Source organism: Centropristis striata, chromosome 18, assembly GCF_030273125.1.
Source record: "Centropristis striata isolate RG_2023a ecotype Rhode Island chromosome 18, C.striata_1.0, whole genome shotgun sequence".
Classification (NCBI taxonomy): Eukaryota; Metazoa; Chordata; class Actinopteri; order Perciformes; family Serranidae; genus Centropristis; species Centropristis striata.
The window spans coordinates 24,996,340-25,017,644 of NC_081534.1; the positions used below are offsets into that span (position 1 = coordinate 24,996,340).

Here is a 21,305-nt window from a genome sequence, read left to right on the forward strand (position 1 = left end):
TCTGCTGTACTTTGTGCTAATTAGCAAATCTTAGCATGCAACAAAGCTAATCTAAGATGGTTTAAATGCTCAACTTTATGCCTGCTTACAAAGCAGTGCCATAGAGTCTTGCTGATCTGCACGTCACCTTCTCTGCTGCACCGTGAACCAGACAACAACAAAAACAGCAACGCCACTTTCGTGACGGATGTTAACATCTCACTCCAGACTGATCTTGTTTTTGGAGTCTGAACTGAATGGTGGCTTAAATGTAATTTAAATCCATTAGACTGCCGCTGCAAAACAAAATTCACCAAAGATTTACCAAAATCAAATTATGCTTCCATCAAACGACTGGAACATTTTGTTTGGACGCAGTTCATATCCACCAACAGCACATTCATTTGAATTTCTCTTACTTTGGTTTATTTTCATTTGTATCTCCAGTATTTGGTATGTTTGGGTTGGTACGTGCAAGCTGCACTCTGATTCTTGGACATGATAAACAAAAACAGCCACCGGGTATTTTCATTTTTGCGGCCGTCTGAGGAGAGACAGCCAAGATTACGACTAAAGGTAATTGCAGGTAGATGCCAAAATAAAGGAAACACCACTATTAGGTATTTTAATGGTGTTGGACCACTGTGAGCTCCTTCTCTGTGCGGTGTGTAGATTATCCAATGCATCAACACCAACACACTTTCTAAGAAATCCTATTACTCAATGTTTGACTTGTAATTGTAGAGCTTGGTGTTTTCATTGCAACATCAAGATGAAGCTGAATTGAGCTGAGAGGTGGTGACAGCAGCAGCCGCAGAGAGTGATTCACATTGTTTTCATTTTCATCCTCCCTCTCAGTGACCACTCACCGCCTGGAGAGACAACATCATCGTGACAAACGTTCCACTTCACCAGAAGGTGATGAAGACAATCACTCAGGATTGCTTTGTGTTTTTTGGCCTTTACCTCGCCCGCTTAGAGGTTCAGTCTACCTGGAACTCGCCAGGACATTTTCCTCCTTTGTATCATAACAGAAAGCACTCAGTCAGCCTGGTGAAATCAAACATTTTGTGAAAGGGATATTCAATGACAATTCCATTTTTAAACTAGACTGAAGACGTTAGTATCATAAAACTTGGCGAGCTAAGTCACCCATTGGTCCAAACCATGTCATGCTATCTTGTTGGGAGGTGAAATAACACTCCAAAGTTTGGCTAAATCTTAGCGAGAGAAAAACTGGCATGGACATTTTCAAAGTGGTCCCTTGACCTCTGACCTCAAGATATTTATGGTGATGACATGTAGTTTGAGGCAAAATAAACTCCACATGCAGTACAAATGGTTTATTTTGGCCTAAACAATCCTGCATACATTGGGTATCACTTGAAAGCTGAGACTGTTGTGGATTTAATGTGCCCACTTTTAAAACAACTTTTTCAAGTTTGATGATGTAAGTCCCCAGAGTAGCAATTTATCATTGTGAGAGCATCTTTTTAATCTTGACCTTGCTGTGTGAAATGACTTGCTTCGACGTGTCGGATAATCACAGCCTCAAGAAGCTTTACAAAACAGGGGTAGATGGGAGGGTAAGGTGGGGGGGAGGGCGGTTGGAATACTGTAAACTACAAAAATGTCTGTATATCCATAACTGTACATCGTCCATTGTTATGACAATAAAATATTGTTGGAAAAAAAAGACAAAGAAACTTTACAAGCACAAACTAGAGACCTAGAGCATTCAGATGTTGTATGGCTTTTCTAGGTAAATTGATAATAAGGTTTTTGAAACCAAATCACAACCAAGGTTATTATAGTTAACGAAAACTAACTAAATAACGAAAACTAGAATTGAAAAAACATTTTCGTTAACTGAAATAAAAATAAAAACGAGAGTTTTTAAAAAAACAAAAACTAACTGAAACTGTATTTTGTCGTTAAAAAACTAACTAAAATTATAGTGAAAATGTCCTTCGTTTTCGTCTTTGTCAAATTTTTTCAGACGTAAACCTTTTTGTTCTATCAATCTATTTCATCTATTTGGTTTTATGACTTAATAAACTTATTGGGGCTGAGATGGATCAGACAAAGGAAATAAAGGAACATTTATTGTGACCTTATTAAATCTGGCACCCAACAAATACCCCATTACAAAAAACTAAAACTGACACTAAAACTAATAAAAACTAAACTAAAACTAAGAATTTTCCAAAAAATAAAAACGAATTAACATGAGCAAAATCATTCCCAAAACTAATGAAAACTAACTGAATTTGAAAACAAAAATTCCCAACGAAATTAAAACTAAAACTAATGAAAAATCCAAAACTATTATAACCTTTATCACAACATGCATGTTCTATGGTCTTCCTCAAAGTCTTGGTGTCTCAAATGTGGTATTTTGGAGGGATTGGACAAATTTAGCACCAAATCTGTGTACCAAATGGTATAACCCCCAAAAAATTGCTGCAACAACTTATAAGATATAGCTAAGCATGGGAATGGTCTTCATATACTGATATCCTAATGTTCTAAACCCTGATACACTCTGGTATTAATCTTCCTAACCCTCAGCAAGAGAGTGAAGAAGCTTATATCACAAAATGTCAAATAACTCATCATTTTAAGAATTAATCATTCTCTTGAGATTGTGATCTTATAAAGAGCTAAAAAAAACATACAGAGATTCTACAAAATATTAATAATACTTTATTAATGTGACATTTCAACAATGTGTGTGGCCGAGAAGAAGAATAAATGGTATAAAGATATGGTATTCCGTGCTGCTGCTGTATGCACGTGCTTCAGTGTACAAATTGTGCACAGATTTGCACAAGAAACATTTTTTTTGCATTCCATATTGAGGGAAAATGTGGCTGAGCAGGTGTGTCTACTCAGGAGTCAGAAAGCTGCAAATAGACCTGCCTGAATGTTTCCAAAACAAAATACTGCCTACAGCAGCCTGGACTCACTTTCAAGAAACAGAAAAATTCATAAGCTCCAAACTGCCAATATCTATCTGGGATTCAACCTCTGCTAGAGGCCCTGCTGAGATGGGAATGTGATGGCCATAAACAATGTCCAGACTCAGAGCTCCATTCATGAATTATACATGTCTAAGAAAAACAAATAAAATTCACATTCAAAAGAATCCAATTCAAGCTAAATGAATACCATTCATTCAGTTATTTAGGTAAAATGATCCACAGATCGCTACTCCTTTTTCACAGATCTGCATTTGATTTGTTATTTAACTTGTCTTTCTTTTTTAAGGAACGTTGCTTCAGGTGCTGTTGTATTTGGCCAAAGGAATGGATCATTCAATTGTGAAACTCAAGAAATAGGAATGATCTGAATGGAAAGACTTTGTCAACAGCGAAAATTCAATTCTGTGTGTATTACACAAGGCAGGCGAATGTAGGTGTACAGTTCAAAAGGTGGGTGAGTTCAGGCCAGCTTCAAACTGAATCTATGTAGACTTGAACTTAATGCTGTTCAAAAAACAAAATTATGTGATTATCAAGGTTGAAATGGACATGTTAATGATGACTTTGAATAATTAGGTGATTGAAAGACCACTTACTGGGTCACCTCTGCATCAAATTAAATAAAGAATTCAGGTCTTACATACACTGCATGTGGCGGTGCCCTTTGATAAAACTTTTCATCTAGCTTCCCTTATGAGCAGGAGCCATTTTACTTGCCCAGACCTCCTACTGTTGACCAGTGGTGTTGGGAAATATTTAAAGTAGCTTCTAGTAGGTCCAGCAGGTTGTTATCAGCCTATTTAATGGCCGGTCACTGAAAAATAAGCTATTTTATTAAGCTAAAAGGCTGCATTTTTTTTTGGTTCATGCTAAACTACTTCTCTAAGATCAAAAATAAAATAAATGCATTTAAGTTCCCCAGTAAACATATGTTGTCTTTTGGTTACTTTACTGATTTGCTCTAGTTGTGTATTCCCAGATCTGTGTTATGTGTCCTGTTATCACATGTATTGTCTCTTTCAATGTGTAAATGTAATGCTGTTTTTTTTCTACATCCCTTAAGGCTTATGCTCTGCTTGTTTCTATCCTTTAGTACAGTTTTGAGGTATTTGTACTTTAAGTATATTTGTACTCTACATTTAGCAAAAAACTTCAGTAACTTTTCAGGTCGTGATTTTAAAAGAAAAACATTATCAATTTGAAAAAGATTACACATTCTTATAAATGTATCTACTAACAGTATATTAAGAAGTTAAAATGAGCCCTACCTTGACAACATTAACAATATAAATACAGTCATGGAAAAAAAATATTAGACCACCCTTTTTCTTCAATTTCTTGTTCATTTTGATGCCTGGTACAACTAAAGGTACAATTGTTTGGACAAAAATGATGAAACAACAAAAATAGTTCATAAGAGTTTAATTTAAGAGCTGATATCTAGACATTTCCATGGTTTTCTTGATATTAACAAAAATAATTATCAAGAAAACCATGGAAAATGGCTCAGCTCTTAAAGTGAACTATTATGAGCTATTTTTGTTGTTATCAATATATTTGTCCAAATGAACAAGAAATTAAAGAAAACATGGATGGTCTAATATTTTTTCCATGACTGTATATAGATAACATCCTGAGTAGGGCCATTCTGCATGACAAGTATTTTTAATATTGATATTTTAGGTGCATTTTAATGCATATACTTGACTTTTACTTGAATACTTTTAATTGTAATTGAGTATTTCCATATTGTAGAATCTGAATACTTCTTCCAACCAAGGTTATAATAGTTAGTTAGTTTAGTTTTAATTTCGTTGTGAATTTTTGTTTTCAAATTCAGTTAGTTTTCATTAGTTTTGGGAGTGATTTGGCTCATGTTAATTAGTTTTTATTTTTTGGAAAATTCTTTTTTAGTTAGTTTTTAGAGTGAGTTTTCTAGTTTTAGTTTAGTTTTTATTTTTTGAAAATGCTTAGTTTTAGTTTAGTTTTTATTAGTTTTAGTGTTAGTTTTAGTTTTTTTGTAATGGGTATGTGCCTTCATTTCCTTTGGTTTATCATCTCCGCCCCAATAAGGTTATTAACTCTTACAGTTCGGGGTGTTTTGTATTTTGGTTCAAGTGTAGACATCCCAGTCTCAGTAAACATATTTACCATGTGTTGAAATAGAAACACTGAATTATGAATGAAAAAAGTTGACAAAGACGAAAACTAAGGACATTTTCACTATAATTTTAGTTAGTTTTAGTTAGTTTTGTAACCACACAATACAGTTTCAGTTAGTTATCGTTTTTTTAAAAAACTCTAGTTTTTATTTTTATTTCAGTTAACGAAAATGTTTTTTCAATTTTAGTTTTCGTTATTTTGTTAGTTTTCGTAAACTATAATAACCTTGCTTCCAACACTGTCTGGTGGATAGAAGAGCCAGACTTCCTCTACCACGTGCCTTTCTGCATTACAGCCTTCCTGCCACTGGATGGCGCCCTGACACACACCACCATTTAAATTGATTTCGTGATGTCCAGCAGTCGTCGCTAAATCTGCAGCTTTTCTTTCCCAAAATCAATCCCACAATCCCCACACACACACACACCGGCGGTGTATTCATTTGAATGGTACAAACTGAAAGGCTAGCGGAGCAGCTACTGAGGAGTTGCTACTGAGTTTAACCACTTTTCTTCTTCGCGTTTTGGATTTACTTACCCGAGGAGACCTCATGATCCGTCACAAGTTAGACCGGTTGGTGTTAAACTTTACTGTCTAAACGGTGAAAATAAACAAACACAGGTTGTGAAGCCATATGCTCACTCAGTTGGAAATGCTAACTAGCTAGCTGGCTAGCTCGCTAGCGGCCCAGCTAGTAACTTCTAACGTCTCCTTGATAGTTGAGCTAAAAGCTAACAGTCAAAGCTAACTGTAACTGTACTTCAAAGCTAACTAGCTCGAAGCTAACTTTGGGCTAAGAGACGTAACAAAATGCTCTCCTACAAATGTCGGCTGTCCAATTATAGCAAAACTACTTCTTTAACTTTAATTAATCCGTTAACTTTGAGACATTTGTTGCAGCTCACCTAAGCTAACGTGAAAGCTTTTATCGCAGCAGCCAACGCCTTTTGTAACTCAAATACAGCGTTTTTGTGTTGTTTATCTCACTTGACTGTTCATTTTAGCCTTTCTGAATCACATTAATGCATCTTTCGTCACATGCCGTTTAAGAGAAGGCAACCTGTAAGTTGTTAGGCCATGAAATCGCTTTAACTCATGCTACTCCTGAAGTTTTCCTCCTATTTTTCCCACAATTGTTTGTCCAACAGTGTTTCTAGCTGGTAAGCATGTCTGGCAACGAGAAGTCTTAAAGTCAACCAGATTAAATCCGTATGGCTTTCTGCGATCCTGCCTGCATTTTTCGGCTGAAAGGAACATGAAGCAGGTAAGTGGAAGCAAACACCACGTCTTATTGTGTTAATAAATTGTGTTTCTCATATCCTGGTGACTGTGAAGTACAGTTCAGTGGTATTGTAGAAGTAGAGATTGTAGTAGTGGCTTCATCCCCTATCCTTTTGTTTTAGGTGGATATTATAAATAAGGAAGAATTAGATAAAGAAAGGTGAGTCTCTGATCCACATCTGTCGGATTCATCTAATTATAATCACTCACCCACCCCGTGTCCCACAGATCTTCCCTCTCAGTCAATGGACCTTTCAGGCACCTTTCCATAACCATTATCACCATGTCTGTGGCTTTGAATTTTATGGCTTTTCTAAACTATGACAGCTTTGCATCCGATCAACGTCGACCTTCTCTCTTGGCAGATTTCAAGTCCATTACAGAGCAAACAGCCCAGGCAAAGCGAAGCGATTGTCATCTTGCAAGAGGAAGGGTTGCCCATTGGAGGAGGTGGGCTTGAAGCTGCACCGCAAAACATCAAATGTAGGCCGTGCCCGTGATCCCGGCATGGCCAACAAAGAAAATGAGCTGACGTGCACTGATGATGTGCGGGGCATGCACTACAATGACAACTGCGGGCTCCCTGTGAACTCTGCAGAGGCCTCCAAGATGGCAGGGGCCAGCTCCAAGTACAGCGACTTCACCGAGGTGAGTTTAAACTGTTGCTTTGCTGTAGTCAAAGCTAGAGTTTTCAACATCGCTACAGACTGAATTCCCTTTGTGCATTGTCTGTCTACAGTTATCAAAGGACCATGAAGCTATGACTCACATCCTTTTCGGAAGGAACCTACGACTAAAAGTAGCTCAAACTCTTTGGCGAAAAAACGCCAGTGAATTAGTGGCCTACCTAATAAGGTAAAACATTAACAGTTAGTGCTGCATTTTTAATACTTTGTTCATTGTTCACTTAACACATCATGCTTCTTTTTTTAATCATGTGTTGGTTTTACAGAATTGAAGACACAGGGGTGCTGCTTGACTGCTTACCTGTCTTAACAAACAAGTGAGTCAAATCTAGGTGTTGCTCATATATTGTTTTAAATTATTCAGCTTTGCCAAGGGATGGGTGTCCAGAACCAGTATTAAAATGGTACTGGTTCCTGACTGGCCAGTATTAAAATATTAGTAAGCTCTTGGCCCAGCTGTGTTGCTATCTATATCTTATCTTGATGCGTTAACGTAACTGGCATTTTCTGACTCCTAAATATCTCTTATTTATGACAAATCTGCCGACAGACATGTTGAAAAATATGGCCCACTTTGCATATCACTGTTGAATCTTTTCACATGTTTTCATGTCTTAACTTGCTTCAAATCATAGAGAGCAGTGCTAATAGGATTAACTATAAGCGATACCCATTTCTAGCATCACTTGTGATGACTCGACTGCACAATACTGCAAACCTGTAACGACTTCATAACTTTTTTGGGCTGCAACTAATTATTTTGGTTATGGATTAATCCTGTAATTTTCTTTTTTGTCTGTCAAATGGCAAAAATAAGTGAAAAATATGTGCAGCATGTTTTATCAGAAACCATGGCAAAATTGGCCAATGGCAAAATTGAGCATAAACTTGCAAAACCTCTAGTCCACAAAGAGGAAAAGTCCCAAACAACCTCTTTCTTCCCTTTTTTGTGTGTTGACTTTGAAGAATTATTGGTGATAATTTGACTGAAGCCAACATGTAAGACTGTTTGAGCCGCTGTGTTGTTTGTTTATATGCTCACATTACTGACAGTTACTGCAGCTTCTTTCTTTCATCTTGTGTTTTCTTGTTTCTCTTCAGCCTTCAAACTGAAGCACCATGTTTGTCACTTGGCTGCTGCGTTGACCTCATGGCCCAAGTGAAAGTGATTCTTGCCAGTAAATATGAGGAGTAAGTGTCAATGAGGAATTACAAACATGTTTAATGATCTTATCTAGAAGTACGGGGTGTAAAACAAATGTATTTGCTGTTTTTAGTCTTGAAGATGATTCTATACTCATCCATAAAGCTTTAGTCAGTCAACTTAACACTTGTATCTTGTGACCTGGACAAGTTTCAATGACATCTTTTGACATTATTGCTTTGTCAAACTTGTCTGCTTTAACCTTATATTTTATTTTTTTACAGAAACATAATGGTTGGTTTACACTGGGTTCAATCCGTCATCAGGAAATGGTGGCCAGAACTTTCTAAGAACGAGAAAAGACTGCGGGACAGTTGTTCAGAAGACAGGTGAGCAGCACATGCCTAAATAAAGACTTAAAGGGTGGTTGCAGCTATTTTTTAAGCTTGGCCCAATTTTTTACAGTTTTGATTCTACAACCCTGATTCCAAAAACGGTTGGACGTTGTCTGAATCATAAATAAAACCGAATGTGATTATTGGCTTTGTGACAAATATTCAATTGAAAACTGTACAAAACGGTACGTATTATGTTCAAACGTTTGTTTTTAAATAAACTATGCAATCATGGTTGAACATATTTTTGACGGATAATATTTGACTAGAAAAGCTGCCAATCAGCACAGTGAAAACTGAGCAGAAGAAACTTTACCAACAAAGTGAAACACTTGGATTCAAGTCAGTTGGCTTAATAAAAAGATTACAACCTTTTTATTTTTAAAGTGTTTCTTAGGATTGAGAAATGGCATTGATCTCCAGATAGGATACTCTGATCTTTCAGAAGAAAAACTCAATGTGTATTATGAAGCAGTGTATGACTTTTTTTTTTATGTTATTCATCATTATTTTGCCCTTGCTACCACTTACTACTGCACTGTTACACCTGTTGTCTCCTTTCATTTTCTTAACATTTAGCTCTGGATCGGGTCAAGGCAGGTGTGCTTACATGTTCACTGTGTTAGTACAATATGTGACCTTATCAAAACAGTTTAGTTTTCTTTCAGCTCTAGTATTGTTACTGAGTCTTTTCAAATAAGGAAATACAAAATGGCACCACAGCTTCAGTTTACCAATTTTCCACCAGTCTGTTCTCATCCTCCATGATTTGCCTAGTGCTTTGACCACACTGCATTTACTTTTACAAAATAGGTGGGTTTATTTCAGTGTTGCCCTCTTTGAACATTGAAAAATTGTGTGAAAAGATGCACACGTTTCTAACTAAAGTTGTGAAATAGGTGTCAGGCAGGATGGAGGGTTTGTTGGGGTTTCAGCAGTCACTGTGTGAACTCTCCACATACTGCATTTATAATGTTTGCATGTTTATTCTCAGGAATATTGAAGTCATGAAGCAGCGACTGAAAGACTTGTGGAAGGAAGGAGCCCGTTTGTGTTTGGTTCCAGGATCTACAGGAGAAATGGCAAAGGTGAGAAAGATGGAATTATTCTACAGCTTATATGGGAGTTTGTAATTATATAGTATTTGTGAAGGCTCAAAAGGTTTTAGAAAACAGTTTTCAACTGACTCTCCTTCAAAATATGGATTATTTAAATGTTACCTGTTTTAAGGTAAGGTACTAAAGCACTTTGTCTCCCGTTATGGGTCACACTAAATGAAAAGAATTGCAATATAGTTGAATCAACACATCCCTGTAAATGTCCCCTCTCACAGTCCATCCTTACCTCCTAACCTTGTCTTTCCTTTGGCTACATTTCCTCGCTTTATGTGATGTGCAGGTCAGGGTTTTTTTTAACATGCACCCGCCACCTGACTCGCTATGATATGATATTTGTTAATCAACCACTAGCGCCGAACCACAAGCCGCCAGTTTTATTCATTGTAGTATGAGTTTTTTTAAATGGATGTCCTAGCTGGAGCTGAACCATGCAGTGGAAATGAAGCTACATGAACATACAAGTCCTCCTTCTGTTTTTTCCACCCTCTGTTGATTTTGGGCGGACACAACCAACCACTCCCATCCCTTAAAAAACAAAACCTCCAGGTCTACCATAAGCTTATTGGCCTTGCATGGGTTGAGTTTGTATTGTGGTTCATTTGTCTCCACATCCTATTTGATCCTGCCAGTCCTAGAATTACTGATTCTACATTTCAAGTATTAGTTCAATAAATCCACTTCTCAGGATGTGTATTATGGGGGAAATTGTGGCGTTTTAACAGCAGATATGAATTATTTGTTTTGCATAATATATCTGTTTGTTTGTGTATGTACTGTTGAACTGGCTGTAACGACAACTAACATGTTATCTCCACCTCACGTTGCAGGCCATCGACTCTTATCTATCACAGCTGCCCTGACAGTCGTCAATGTAGCACTCTGAGGATGTGACCACTACTGCCAGATCACGGCTGTGTGTTGAACTGATAATGACGCCAGAGAAGTGGACTGGTTCGTTCTGCCACTTAAACTCAAACCTCTCACTGGGACTGAACTTGACAATTCAGACGACTCCCTCAGTCAGAGCTGGAGACTCTTAAGGAGGGCTCAGAGAGCTCTTCTGCAAAAGGAAAAAAAAACAAAACACCGCAAATGAGTGCTTCACATTGAAGTGGACCTTCTTGTGAAGGGGCATATTTAGTGGACCTCCATGAGACTGGGTGTAATGTCGCTCTATGAAGTGCCAAGCTCTTTGTCTCTCACTACACCACCCTTTGCCATGGAATGCAAAATGCACTTGTGGATGTAATGAATGCTCCGATGTTTTAATGTGTTTTTGCGCCTGGTTTCTCCAAAATCAGGAAACTTGAATCTGCAACAGTCTTAAGTTATTAGAGCTCCTCGTGTTTTCATTTCGCCTCTTCATATGACATTTGACTGTTTAATGTACATTGTAAAAACAAGTGATTCTTTTAATCTTCTTAAATAAATTTTTTAAAAATCAAATATTGGTTCTTTTTGTGGCATTGTGTTTATAATACAGAAATGATGCACTAAGAATGGGGTGTTGGATTGCAGGAGAAATAAGCTTAAGTTTTTCCAGAGATTAGGACAAATTTTAGCAAATAAAACAAGTTGTTACATGAATGCATGTTAAGTTAACGTATATAACTGCAATTCCCCTGTGATGTTGCTCGATGATTCATCCAAGTGGCCAAACTAGTTATTCAGCTTGTCTTGTTTGTAGCCGGTGAGCTTCCTTTAAAAAAAAAAAAAACTTTATTTATTTCAGTTTATTATAACCATAGACTATAAATAGCAAAGTAGACAAAAAATATAACGGTGGATTCCATTTTTTTATATGTTTTCAGAAAATATATTTTTGAAATTTGCCATAAAATACTTAGTGTGGGTGTTTAAGTGTGATTCATGTTTACTACTTACAACTATTTAGCAAGGCACAAAAAAATAAAGCAGAGCTGACAAATTCTAAATGAATAATTATATATATAAATATATATATATATATCAATAAATACAATAAAAATAATAGGGGATTAAAATATACAATGAGATACAATTATTTGAATAAATAGAAAATAAAAATTACAATAAAAGTAAATTAAAATCTTAATAATGGTAAGGTTACCCATTAAAAAAATAGCAATATAAATATGTATTAAATATGTTAAGATCCTGTTTTCTTTGTATAAGAGTTAAGCATCGGATTAAATTACATTTTTACAGAAGGCTGAGAATTTAGAAGCATTAGTTAATGAATTTAAAAAAGTTAACATAATAGTCACAACTTGAGTGCAAAAGTAAAAAACAAATCACAGCTTGCATTATTCACTTTAGCTCTTTGGCTTTTGAGAGTTTTGATACAAAAATCCTAATAAATCTTAACTATGTTCATATCTCTGACAAACTACCACAGAAATGGCTAAAATTGAAGCAGCTGAGTAAAGAAACCCAAAGACCTGATAATTATAGTAAAAATGTGTTTTAATAAGTGACTCCTTATATAATGATCATGTTTATTTTGTTTCAAAGTATAGCAATGAGACTATGATCTTTTTTTGTACAAATTTGATCTTACTTCCAAACTTTTGGCCTGTAGTGTATATCACTTATTTAGCATTGAAAATATAATTTGAATATTTCGTTATTTTACAGCAGGGGTCTCAAACTCAAATTACCTGGGGGCCGCTGAAGACAGTATAAAAATGACCAAAAAAATACACAAAATTACAAAAAAAGACACAAAATGACAGAAAAAAAACTAAATTACTTAGAAAAGACACAAAATTACCAAAAAAATACACAAAATTATTTTTAAAAAAAAGACACAAAATGACTGAAAAAACACTAAATTACTTTAAAAAGATACAAAATGACAAAAGGACACAAAATTACAAAAAAGACACAAAATGACAGAAAAAAACTAAATTACTTAAAAAAGACACAAAATGACCAAAAAAAGACACAAAATAATTTTTAAAAAGACACAAAATTACCAAAAAAGACACAGAATTACCAAAAAAGACACAAATTTATTATTTTTAAAAAGACACAAAATTACTAAAACAAGACACAAAATTAAAAAAGAAAAAAAGTAGATAAAGGGACCTTCCACACACAACATGGTAAAGTGCCATTCATATAAAACTCACATTAAACTTTCATATCAAGGTGAGGGCCACAACATATCGCCACGAGGGCCGCGAGTTTGTCTCAAACTGACAACCGACAAAACAATTCGTTCGCTGTAAAATTTACAGTGAACGAATTGTTTTGTCGGTTGGTGCAATAAAGTTTTTTTTAAAGTGACGTCACTTTCCGCAGCGACAGCTGATGTGCCGAGTCTTCCGCTTCTCTCCAATCTGCTCCTGAATATAGATGCTGACGGACAAACATTTATAGAGAGATCATTTTAATTTTATAAAGACGGACATTATGCTTCACATGGACAGATTACCGCTGTTATGGGCTTTCTTCCAGGCTGCGCTCGTCGTGGCGTGGTGTTTCACCGACATGGAGACGGGGCCTGGCGCAGGTGTATCCACACAGCCCAACGGAGATCGGTTCAAAATCGAGGGCAGAGCCATAGTCCCGGGGATCAAGACCCAGGACTGGGTCTCCTCGGCCAGGATCCTGGTGGAAGGTGAAGAGTACGTCGGGTTTCTGAGGTAAGCAACAACCGAAGTTACACCCGCTAGCTAGTTAGCCTGTTAGCAATGCTAGGTAGCATTAGCATAGCCGAGCTAGCCTCCACGGTTGGCTAGTAACGGTCGCTGGGCAGCTGCTGTCGGCAGATGGCAGCTTTAACCGTCCTAAACTCGTTTACAGATTAATAGTTGCGGATGTAAGTCGTGCCAACCGGGAAAACAACACGGTTATTTCATTTTTACTGAGCTGTCACTAAACATAGTTGTTAATTTAGTGATGAGTTTCACCAGGCCTCTCTGTCTCACAGTAGCTGTTACCATAACAAACACCGGCCACAGGGACCGCTCTGTTGTTGCGGTCTTCTTCAGATTATTATGCCTTTTTAAATCAAAGGTTCACCACAAGAGATCATTCACCTTGTAGCAGCAGTCATAGTATATCTGCTATAAGATATGACTTTGTCTGAGGTACAAATATGATCGTACTATAACTAATAACATGTTTTTCTTCAGAGGTTACTGTGAAATGTTTATCTGCCATGATTGAGCACACGTTTATATTGCAACTTAATAGAGCAAGGTTGTTGGTATTCTAAATATAATGGGGTAACCATTATACCACACTCACTGTCTAACGCAGGGCTTGGTAATATTGACAAAATCCTCTATCCCAATATTAAGTTATGATTATACAACATTTTCATGTTTTTTACAATATATATTGTCATATCACTGAGCCCTATTGTAAGTGAGTTAAAAACAAAAACAGCATTACAGCAATATTGTTGCAATGCTGTATAAGGTAACAATATTAATGTATATGTTCCAATTAGAGGTGCACAAACCGATATTCAGTATCTGTACTGGGTTGATATTGGCCAAAATCACCAGATCAGATATCAGAAGAAAAGAAAGTATAATCCAATCCATTAGCCTAAACTATTGATTGTAGAGAAAGGTAAGCAGCATATGTCAAATAAAATAAAAATGAAATAAAAATTCCTTAATTTATCCCTGAGGGGAAATTCAGTTTGTCTGGTAGAATCTCTGTAAGAATGAGACAGGCTGATGGCTGTAGGAGTGAAGCATCTTTTGTATCTCTCCGTCCTGCAACGGAGAGAGAGGAGCCGTCCACTGCTGTTTTTTTGGTCACATGAACAGTTGGTGTTATGTTGAGGCATTGTTGTGGGCAATGTATTTCTGCCTTTAGGACAGTAATTGTTTCACAGCATTATGGTTTTAGATGGCCAAAACTAGCAAAGTGGAACAGCTTAGTTGAAGGGGGAAAAGACAGTATCGGTTTGGTATCGACAGATACTTAAGGTTGCCCTTTCAGTATTGCTACTGGACCTGAAAAAGTGGTATTGTGCCATCCCTAATTCCAATTAAAAGTTCCTTGACGTTACTTTTGGGAAAAAGTTTATCCTCTCTCCTAAACAGTTCAATAGATTAAAACAAATTAAGCTCCCTGTATATTCTGTACACTCTGACAAGGCAACTGATCAAATTTGAATTGAAATTTCAACTCCGATTTTGTATTCCAATGATTATGAAATAAAGTAAATCCATACCCTTCTTTCTTCAACCGTGCTGAATTGTAAACGTGCAGTTATTGACAAACTCCACTTCCTGTTACAGAACCGATGGAAGTTTCGCTGTGAATGACGTCCCCTCAGGCTCCTACGTTGTGGAAGTTGTCACCCCTACCTTCAGATTTGAACCTGTGCGTGTTGATATCACATCCAAGGGCAAAATGAGGTAAGACTTCACTATAGCAAGAAAACATGTTTCATATTGATTAATTCAGCCTTGCATATTATTCTTGCATGCTTTTTGAATGCATGTCTGACACTAAAATAACCGTGTGTCACTTCACAGGGCACGTCTTGTGAACTACATCAAGACTTCAGAAGTAATCCGTCAGCCGTATCCTCTTCAAATGAGGGCTAACGGCCCTCACACCTACTTCATGAAGAGAGAAACCTGGGGCTGGACAGACTTCCTCATGAACCCAATGGTAAAATAAAAATCGGCTATTTTGCACTGTACTTGTCGAATATGCAACCTGTGTTCCCCTCAGGCAGGTAGAGAGATTTCCAAAGGAATTTAGATGGAATTTTAAGACCCTTGCTCGGGGGAAGCAGCATAAGAGTGACATAAAAACCAATAACTTGTAAAAAAAACATTTTTATAAGTGCAGTCCATCCAAACAAAAAAATGTCAAAGTTTTCTGTGCTGTGCATACCATTACCTCACCTTTTAAAGGGAAACAAACCTCATCTTGAGTTTTAATCGAATTGTCTGATTACCAAACTGTTTATGTGTGATGTTCATGAGCTAGAATGAAAAGTTAGCTGCTTTAGCAGAAGCGAGAAGCCTATCCTGTGCAGTTACTGTTACCCAGACTGGATTTTTCTACATTATGAACGTTGCCCATGTCAGTTACATGCCATATTCCAGTGTAAAAGATGTTTTTTGTGCTTCCCTCTCTTGATTAATTCTATTGTCTTTATTGCTCCTGCAGGTTATGATGATGGTTCTTCCCCTGCTGATCATTGTTCTGCTGCCCAAAGTGGTCAACACCAATGACCCAGAGATGAGAAAGGTAAAGAATCCTTCACAGCCTCAAGTGTCTGTTCAAAAATATTGCTTGTACATTGAGGCTTCATCCACACTTTTTCCATTTTTGTTTTAAAACACATAGCATTTTCTGTGTTAATTCCTAGTATCCACACTACTTCCATCTTTCTAAACAACTAAAACAGACTTGGTTTTCATTTTGGCCCTCGTCTTAACATGTTGCTGCAGCTACAGAGTCAGGCAGCGTGTCAGCTGCAGCTCATCTAGATATTTTGGGATTTTGCCAAGTTTTTCTGCATGCCGTGTGCCGTTCACTACAGTTTCATTGTTTATAGAATGTGTCACAGGCATGAAAAATTAGTAACTTAACCCTTCCTGTTTCTGTATCGTCCCTGTGGACGGATTCCCTTCATTTGTTAACCCATGGCTTTTATTCTGAAATATTTGCACGACAGTGTTGTGGAAAATGCAGTGAATTGCACAACTCCATAAATTAGTACCAGCTTTTAGTAATAGCAATATGAGGGTTGGAGTGATCTACTCTATTATTTCAGTGTAAATAGCCAACAACAGCACAGCAGCTGCAACACTGTCTGTGTGGACACTGCTGTGTTGTGAGCCGCAGCAGTTAAGCAAGGCGGACGTCACAGATTGTTCATGCAGGCTGTGTGATCAGGGCGTTAGTTTGAAAACTTTAGTCTGGATGGGTGGAAACTGACACTTTTAGAAACAATTGTGCAGCCACAAAAAAACATTAATGCTAGGTCTGCATACCTTTTGTGATTCCATTCTTCTTGCATGGTTTCCTCTTTCCCAACACCATGGCTTCCTCTGGTGATGCAAATGCTCTCAGTGCTCTAATGTCACAGTTTTGCACCATCTTGATTGACTTATACTCGTGTTGCCTTCAGGGACAGATTCACCTCGTCACCAGTCCAAGCAAAAAAAAACTGTAGTCTTACATTTAGCCATTGCTGGTTTCACTCTGGATTATTTTCTCTTTCATTTCATGTACAGCTGCATCTCAATAAATTAGAATAACATAGAAAAGTTAATTCATGTCAGTAATTCAATTCAAAAAGTGGAAATAATACATTATATAGATTCATCACACACAGAACGTAACATTTCATGTCTTAATTTATTTAATCTCTTCTAATTATAATGATTATGGCTTACATTTAATGAAGACTTAGAATTCAGTGTCACACTTTTTTTTAAATTACAAAAGACCAATTTTAAAAAGTTGGCCTTTGAAAAGTATGTCTATCTATATGCACTCAATTCTTGGTTGGAGTTATTTTACTTCAACTGCTGGAAATGGACTTATATATTAATTTATTGAGACGCACCTGTACAGGTACATGAATGATCATGTGATATGTGTTATCAGGCGTGCTAACATGGATGGGTATTTATTTCTGATACAGTCATAAAATGCTTGTGTGGACAGAGATGGTTTTCATATTAAAATGCTGTTTAAAAATAATAATGTATTAGTGTGGATTTAGCCTGAATTCAAAGTGCCGTGCCTCTGAATTGTATTCATGCCGTGCCTCTGATGCATTCATTTTAATTAGGATTAATTATTCACCACTAATAAGTTCCTGAAATAATACCATTTATATTGACCATACACAAAGAAACCCTTGAATTTAATGCATGATTTCCTGTCCTTATCTTATCTAAAAGTGCTTGTGTATCTCCACTGTGAGGAATGTCAGTGAAATAGATTATTGAATCAGCGAGGAGTGTCCACACCCCCTAGTTCTCCATCTACAGCTGTTTTCATTTCTCTGTTGTCTGTACAGGAAATGGAGCAGTCCATGAACATGCTGAACCCCAATCCCGAACTTCCAGACGTCTCCGAGCTCATGACCAAGCTTTTCTCCGGATCCAAGGGCTCCAGCAAGGCGGGCAGCAGCAGCAAGGGTACCAGGCCAGCTGCCAAGAGGAGGTAGTACCCCACAAGTCCCCAGCCTGCCTACAGACGCTGGAGTTATGCCATGGAAGCAAGATTTTTAAGTGTCATTTTTTCCCCCCTCTGGGTCTATTGTACAGTTTTCTTTATTAGTAGATGTTTAAGCACATCATGATTTCTAATATGCTATTGGAAACTGAGAAAAAATAAGATTTTTTTTCATACTGCACTGAGAGAAATTTCTTAAAAACCCTGAAAAAGCTGTTTTTTTCCCTTCATTTGCTCTATACTTTGGACATGTGGCTCTACTATTCATCCATCTTTTCTGTGCTAACCCTCCGGTGTGCATTTTTCCACTGCTGCTAATTCCACTGCCTGACAGAGAACATATATACAGAGATTTCCTTTTTTTTTCTTCTTTTTTTTCAGTAATATGACTGTGAATGAAGATTAATTGAATTTTAAGACTGATAAATTCTTATTTAAAAACCTAGATAAATAAATTGCGATGGTATATAAAGAACGGTGTTTTTATTTCACAACATCTTGTTTGTTTGAGAGTGAACACATGGATTTCTCATTTTTAAATTATATGTAGCCAGGTTTCACAAACTGTACATTACGTGCCTAAGGTGTATAAACTTAAATGGTAATAATTTACAGTTCAAAGGATGACAGAGCTGTGTGTTTGCTTTCAAGAGCTCTAGAGTGTAACTTTAACTTTTAACAAAGCGGACGGTGAAGTCCTTATTAAAGTCATATTGAAATGTGTTAAATGTGATAAATGTCTTCTGTTCATGATAAGTCACTGATATGATGGATATAATGACAAGACTATTCAATTATTACATTGGACAAAATAATCCCAGCTAAAGGTTTTGTCTCTAGTTTGGCTTTTCTAGCCTTTAGATGCGTTTACATGAAAAAAAAAACAAGTAAAACCTGCATAAAAGTTGTGTGGCTTTGATGTTTTAGGCCTTAACATTCATTCATCATCCTTAACTGCTTATCCGAACTTGGGTCATGGGGGGCTGGAGCCGGACTCAACTGACATTGGGTTCACCCTGGCCAGGTCACCAGACTATCACAGGGCTGACACATAGGTACAGACAACCATTTGAGCTCTCATACACCCCTATGGACAATTAAGAGTTACCAATTAAACATAAAGCTGCATGTTTTTGGACTGTGGGAGGAAGCCAGACCCGGACCCCCAGGCCTCGGAGAGAACCCACGCTGACACTGGGAGAACATGCAAACTCCACATAGAAGAGTCGCAGGCCGGAGTCAAACTGGCGACCCTCTGCTGTGAGGCAAGAATGCTAATCACTGCGTAGTCCACACAGTATTTATTTTTATTTTTTTAAAGTGTTTTCATTTGATGGCATGGATAAATCCCAGCAAGTCTGCGTTGGCCTTTCAAAGGCTGATTTAGAACAGAAAAAGAGCATTTTCAAACCATAAAATTACTTTCTTTTTTAATATACTGACATAAAAAAATTATTAGACCACCCTTTTTCTTTAATTTTTTGTTTATTTAATTCCTGATACAACTAAAGGTACATTTGTTTGGACAAATGTAATGATAACAACAATAGCTTATAAGAGTTTAATTTAACCATGGAAAATGTCTACATATCAGCTCTTAAATTAAACTCTTGTAATCTATTTTGTTATTATATTCGTACCTTTAGTTGTACCAGGCATTAAAATGGACAAGAAATTAAAGGAAACAATGGTTCAATATTTTGTCCATGACTGTGTATGTAAGGTAACAAATCTTTATATGAACACCATCATTGATGGGGTTCATGACAATACAGTTATGTAATTTAGTTTACTGAATTAAAAAAAACCTGTTTAAATGTGCGATACCACTTAAAGTTGGATCCAACTGTTGTTCATTTTGTTTTTTAACAGGGTTTTTTGGGCCATTTTTCAGCTTTTATTGACAGTGGAGAGAGATAGAGAGTGACAGGCAGAGACATGCAGGAAAGGGCTTCGGACCCGGGCCGCCGTCCCATCTGTTGTTGATTTTGTTTTTGTCATGTTTTTCATTTCTATTAGCAGTATCTTTCTGCCCTTCTATTTGAAGGGCAGTACTAGCAGTATCTGCCCTTCTATTTGAAGTATCCTTCAAATAGAAGGGCACTTGTTGAGTGCAGACCTCTGCAAAGGCCATGCCCGATCTTGTAAGTAAAAAATAGCTCTTGTATCTCCCCAATGATTCAAACTTTAATGGATTTTTCCTCACTGCACCTTTTCCCCAAAGTTTGTTGAAAATCTGGCCTGTAGTTTTTCCATAATTCTGCTGACAAACAAACCAAATCAAAGCTATAACCTCCTTTTGTGGAGGAAGTAATGGAGTTGCATCAGACTGAAATGGCGGTGAGTCTTAGGACCTGCCAGACCTCCAATGGCTTCTCTGGTAAGCCTTCCGATCTCCTTTTGCACCCAGTGACATCATGCTATTTGTAAGTACATACCAGTGTCATTTTAGTTTTATTACTCAACTGTTGGAGGGCATAATGATTAGCATTGCTTCTAAAAAAGGAAAAGTAGAGTTCACAGGTACAAATCAGATCAGATGTTAAAAACGTTCATGCTGAAGAAATTCTGCCTTTGAGTTTGTATTTCACTGTTCATATCAGTACACAGAGACCACACACACACACACACACAGAGACGAGGAGCAACGATTCATTCACAAAGCTCTTTTGCCTCTGAGCAGAACAAAAGGCACAGAGTTCAGGGAGATAACATCTGACATTACATCATTAAAAGACACAGAAGTGCAATAATTTACAACAGCATCACTCATCCATCACTTACACATGGTGCGAGTCAGGCGTCATTATTTAAAGTTGCTTTTTTTTCTCCTTATAGTATTCTGAATATTTCTCATGTTTCATGTTACCACTGTGAAACAAATGCAGCTGTAAATGCACAGAAATGTACAGATTAGCCCTTGAAACACAAGATCAAATATCGATTGCAAGAGCCGAGATAGAAAACAAAAACATTCACTAAAACACTGATATACACAAAGCCATTTACATTTACCATTTGAGAGGTGTAAAATCCAACAGAACCAGTGAAATAAATTCTTTATACTATAAATTACTTTGAAATGTGTAAGCCTACAATATGTCCTTTATATACAGTGTAAGTGTGAAGTAGAATAAAGGATTATATGAGGTTTAAAGAACCGGTTCAGTGTTATTTTACCCACATGCTCACACAGTATGTACGTTTAAACAGAGTGTTGTTACTGTAATCATTCCTACTGACCATACTGCCCCTGAAGTGACTCTGATGTCAGAGAATGGGGACAAAATCTGCATCCAAAGTCTGAAAACTGAATTTAAATTTTCAACTAAAGCTCTCTACAGTTTAAGTGTCAGTCCTGTTTTTGTTTTGTTTTTCTTGCCCAATGATAGCTGCGA

General features: G+C 36.9%; 2 protein-coding genes across 2 annotated transcripts; both read left to right on the forward strand.

Annotated features, from left to right (window-relative positions):
• Window positions 1-5,526: 5,526 nt before the first annotated feature.
• On the forward strand, window positions 5,527-11,196 carry katnbl1 (katanin p80 subunit B-like 1). The gene is made up of 10 exons (XM_059357126.1): window positions 5,527-5,699; window positions 6,275-6,390; window positions 6,530-6,567; window positions 6,773-7,055; window positions 7,147-7,262; window positions 7,360-7,410; window positions 8,195-8,284; window positions 8,522-8,626; window positions 9,627-9,720; window positions 10,578-11,196. Exons 2-10 carry the CDS (start codon window positions 6,382-6,384, stop codon window positions 10,608-10,610), a joined length of 819 nt encoding a protein of 272 aa, XP_059213109.1. The 5' UTR covers window positions 5,527-5,699; window positions 6,275-6,381; the 3' UTR covers window positions 10,611-11,196.
• A 1,813-nt stretch (window positions 11,197-13,009) lies between these two features.
• Window positions 13,010-18,382, forward strand: emc7b (ER membrane protein complex subunit 7b). Its single transcript, XM_059357222.1, has 5 exons — window positions 13,010-13,379; window positions 14,997-15,116; window positions 15,237-15,375; window positions 15,883-15,963; window positions 17,750-18,382. Exons 1-5 carry the CDS (start codon window positions 13,147-13,149, stop codon window positions 17,897-17,899), a joined length of 723 nt encoding a protein of 240 aa, XP_059213205.1. The 5' UTR covers window positions 13,010-13,146; the 3' UTR covers window positions 17,900-18,382.
• The last annotated feature ends 2,923 nt before the right edge of the window (window positions 18,383-21,305 follow it).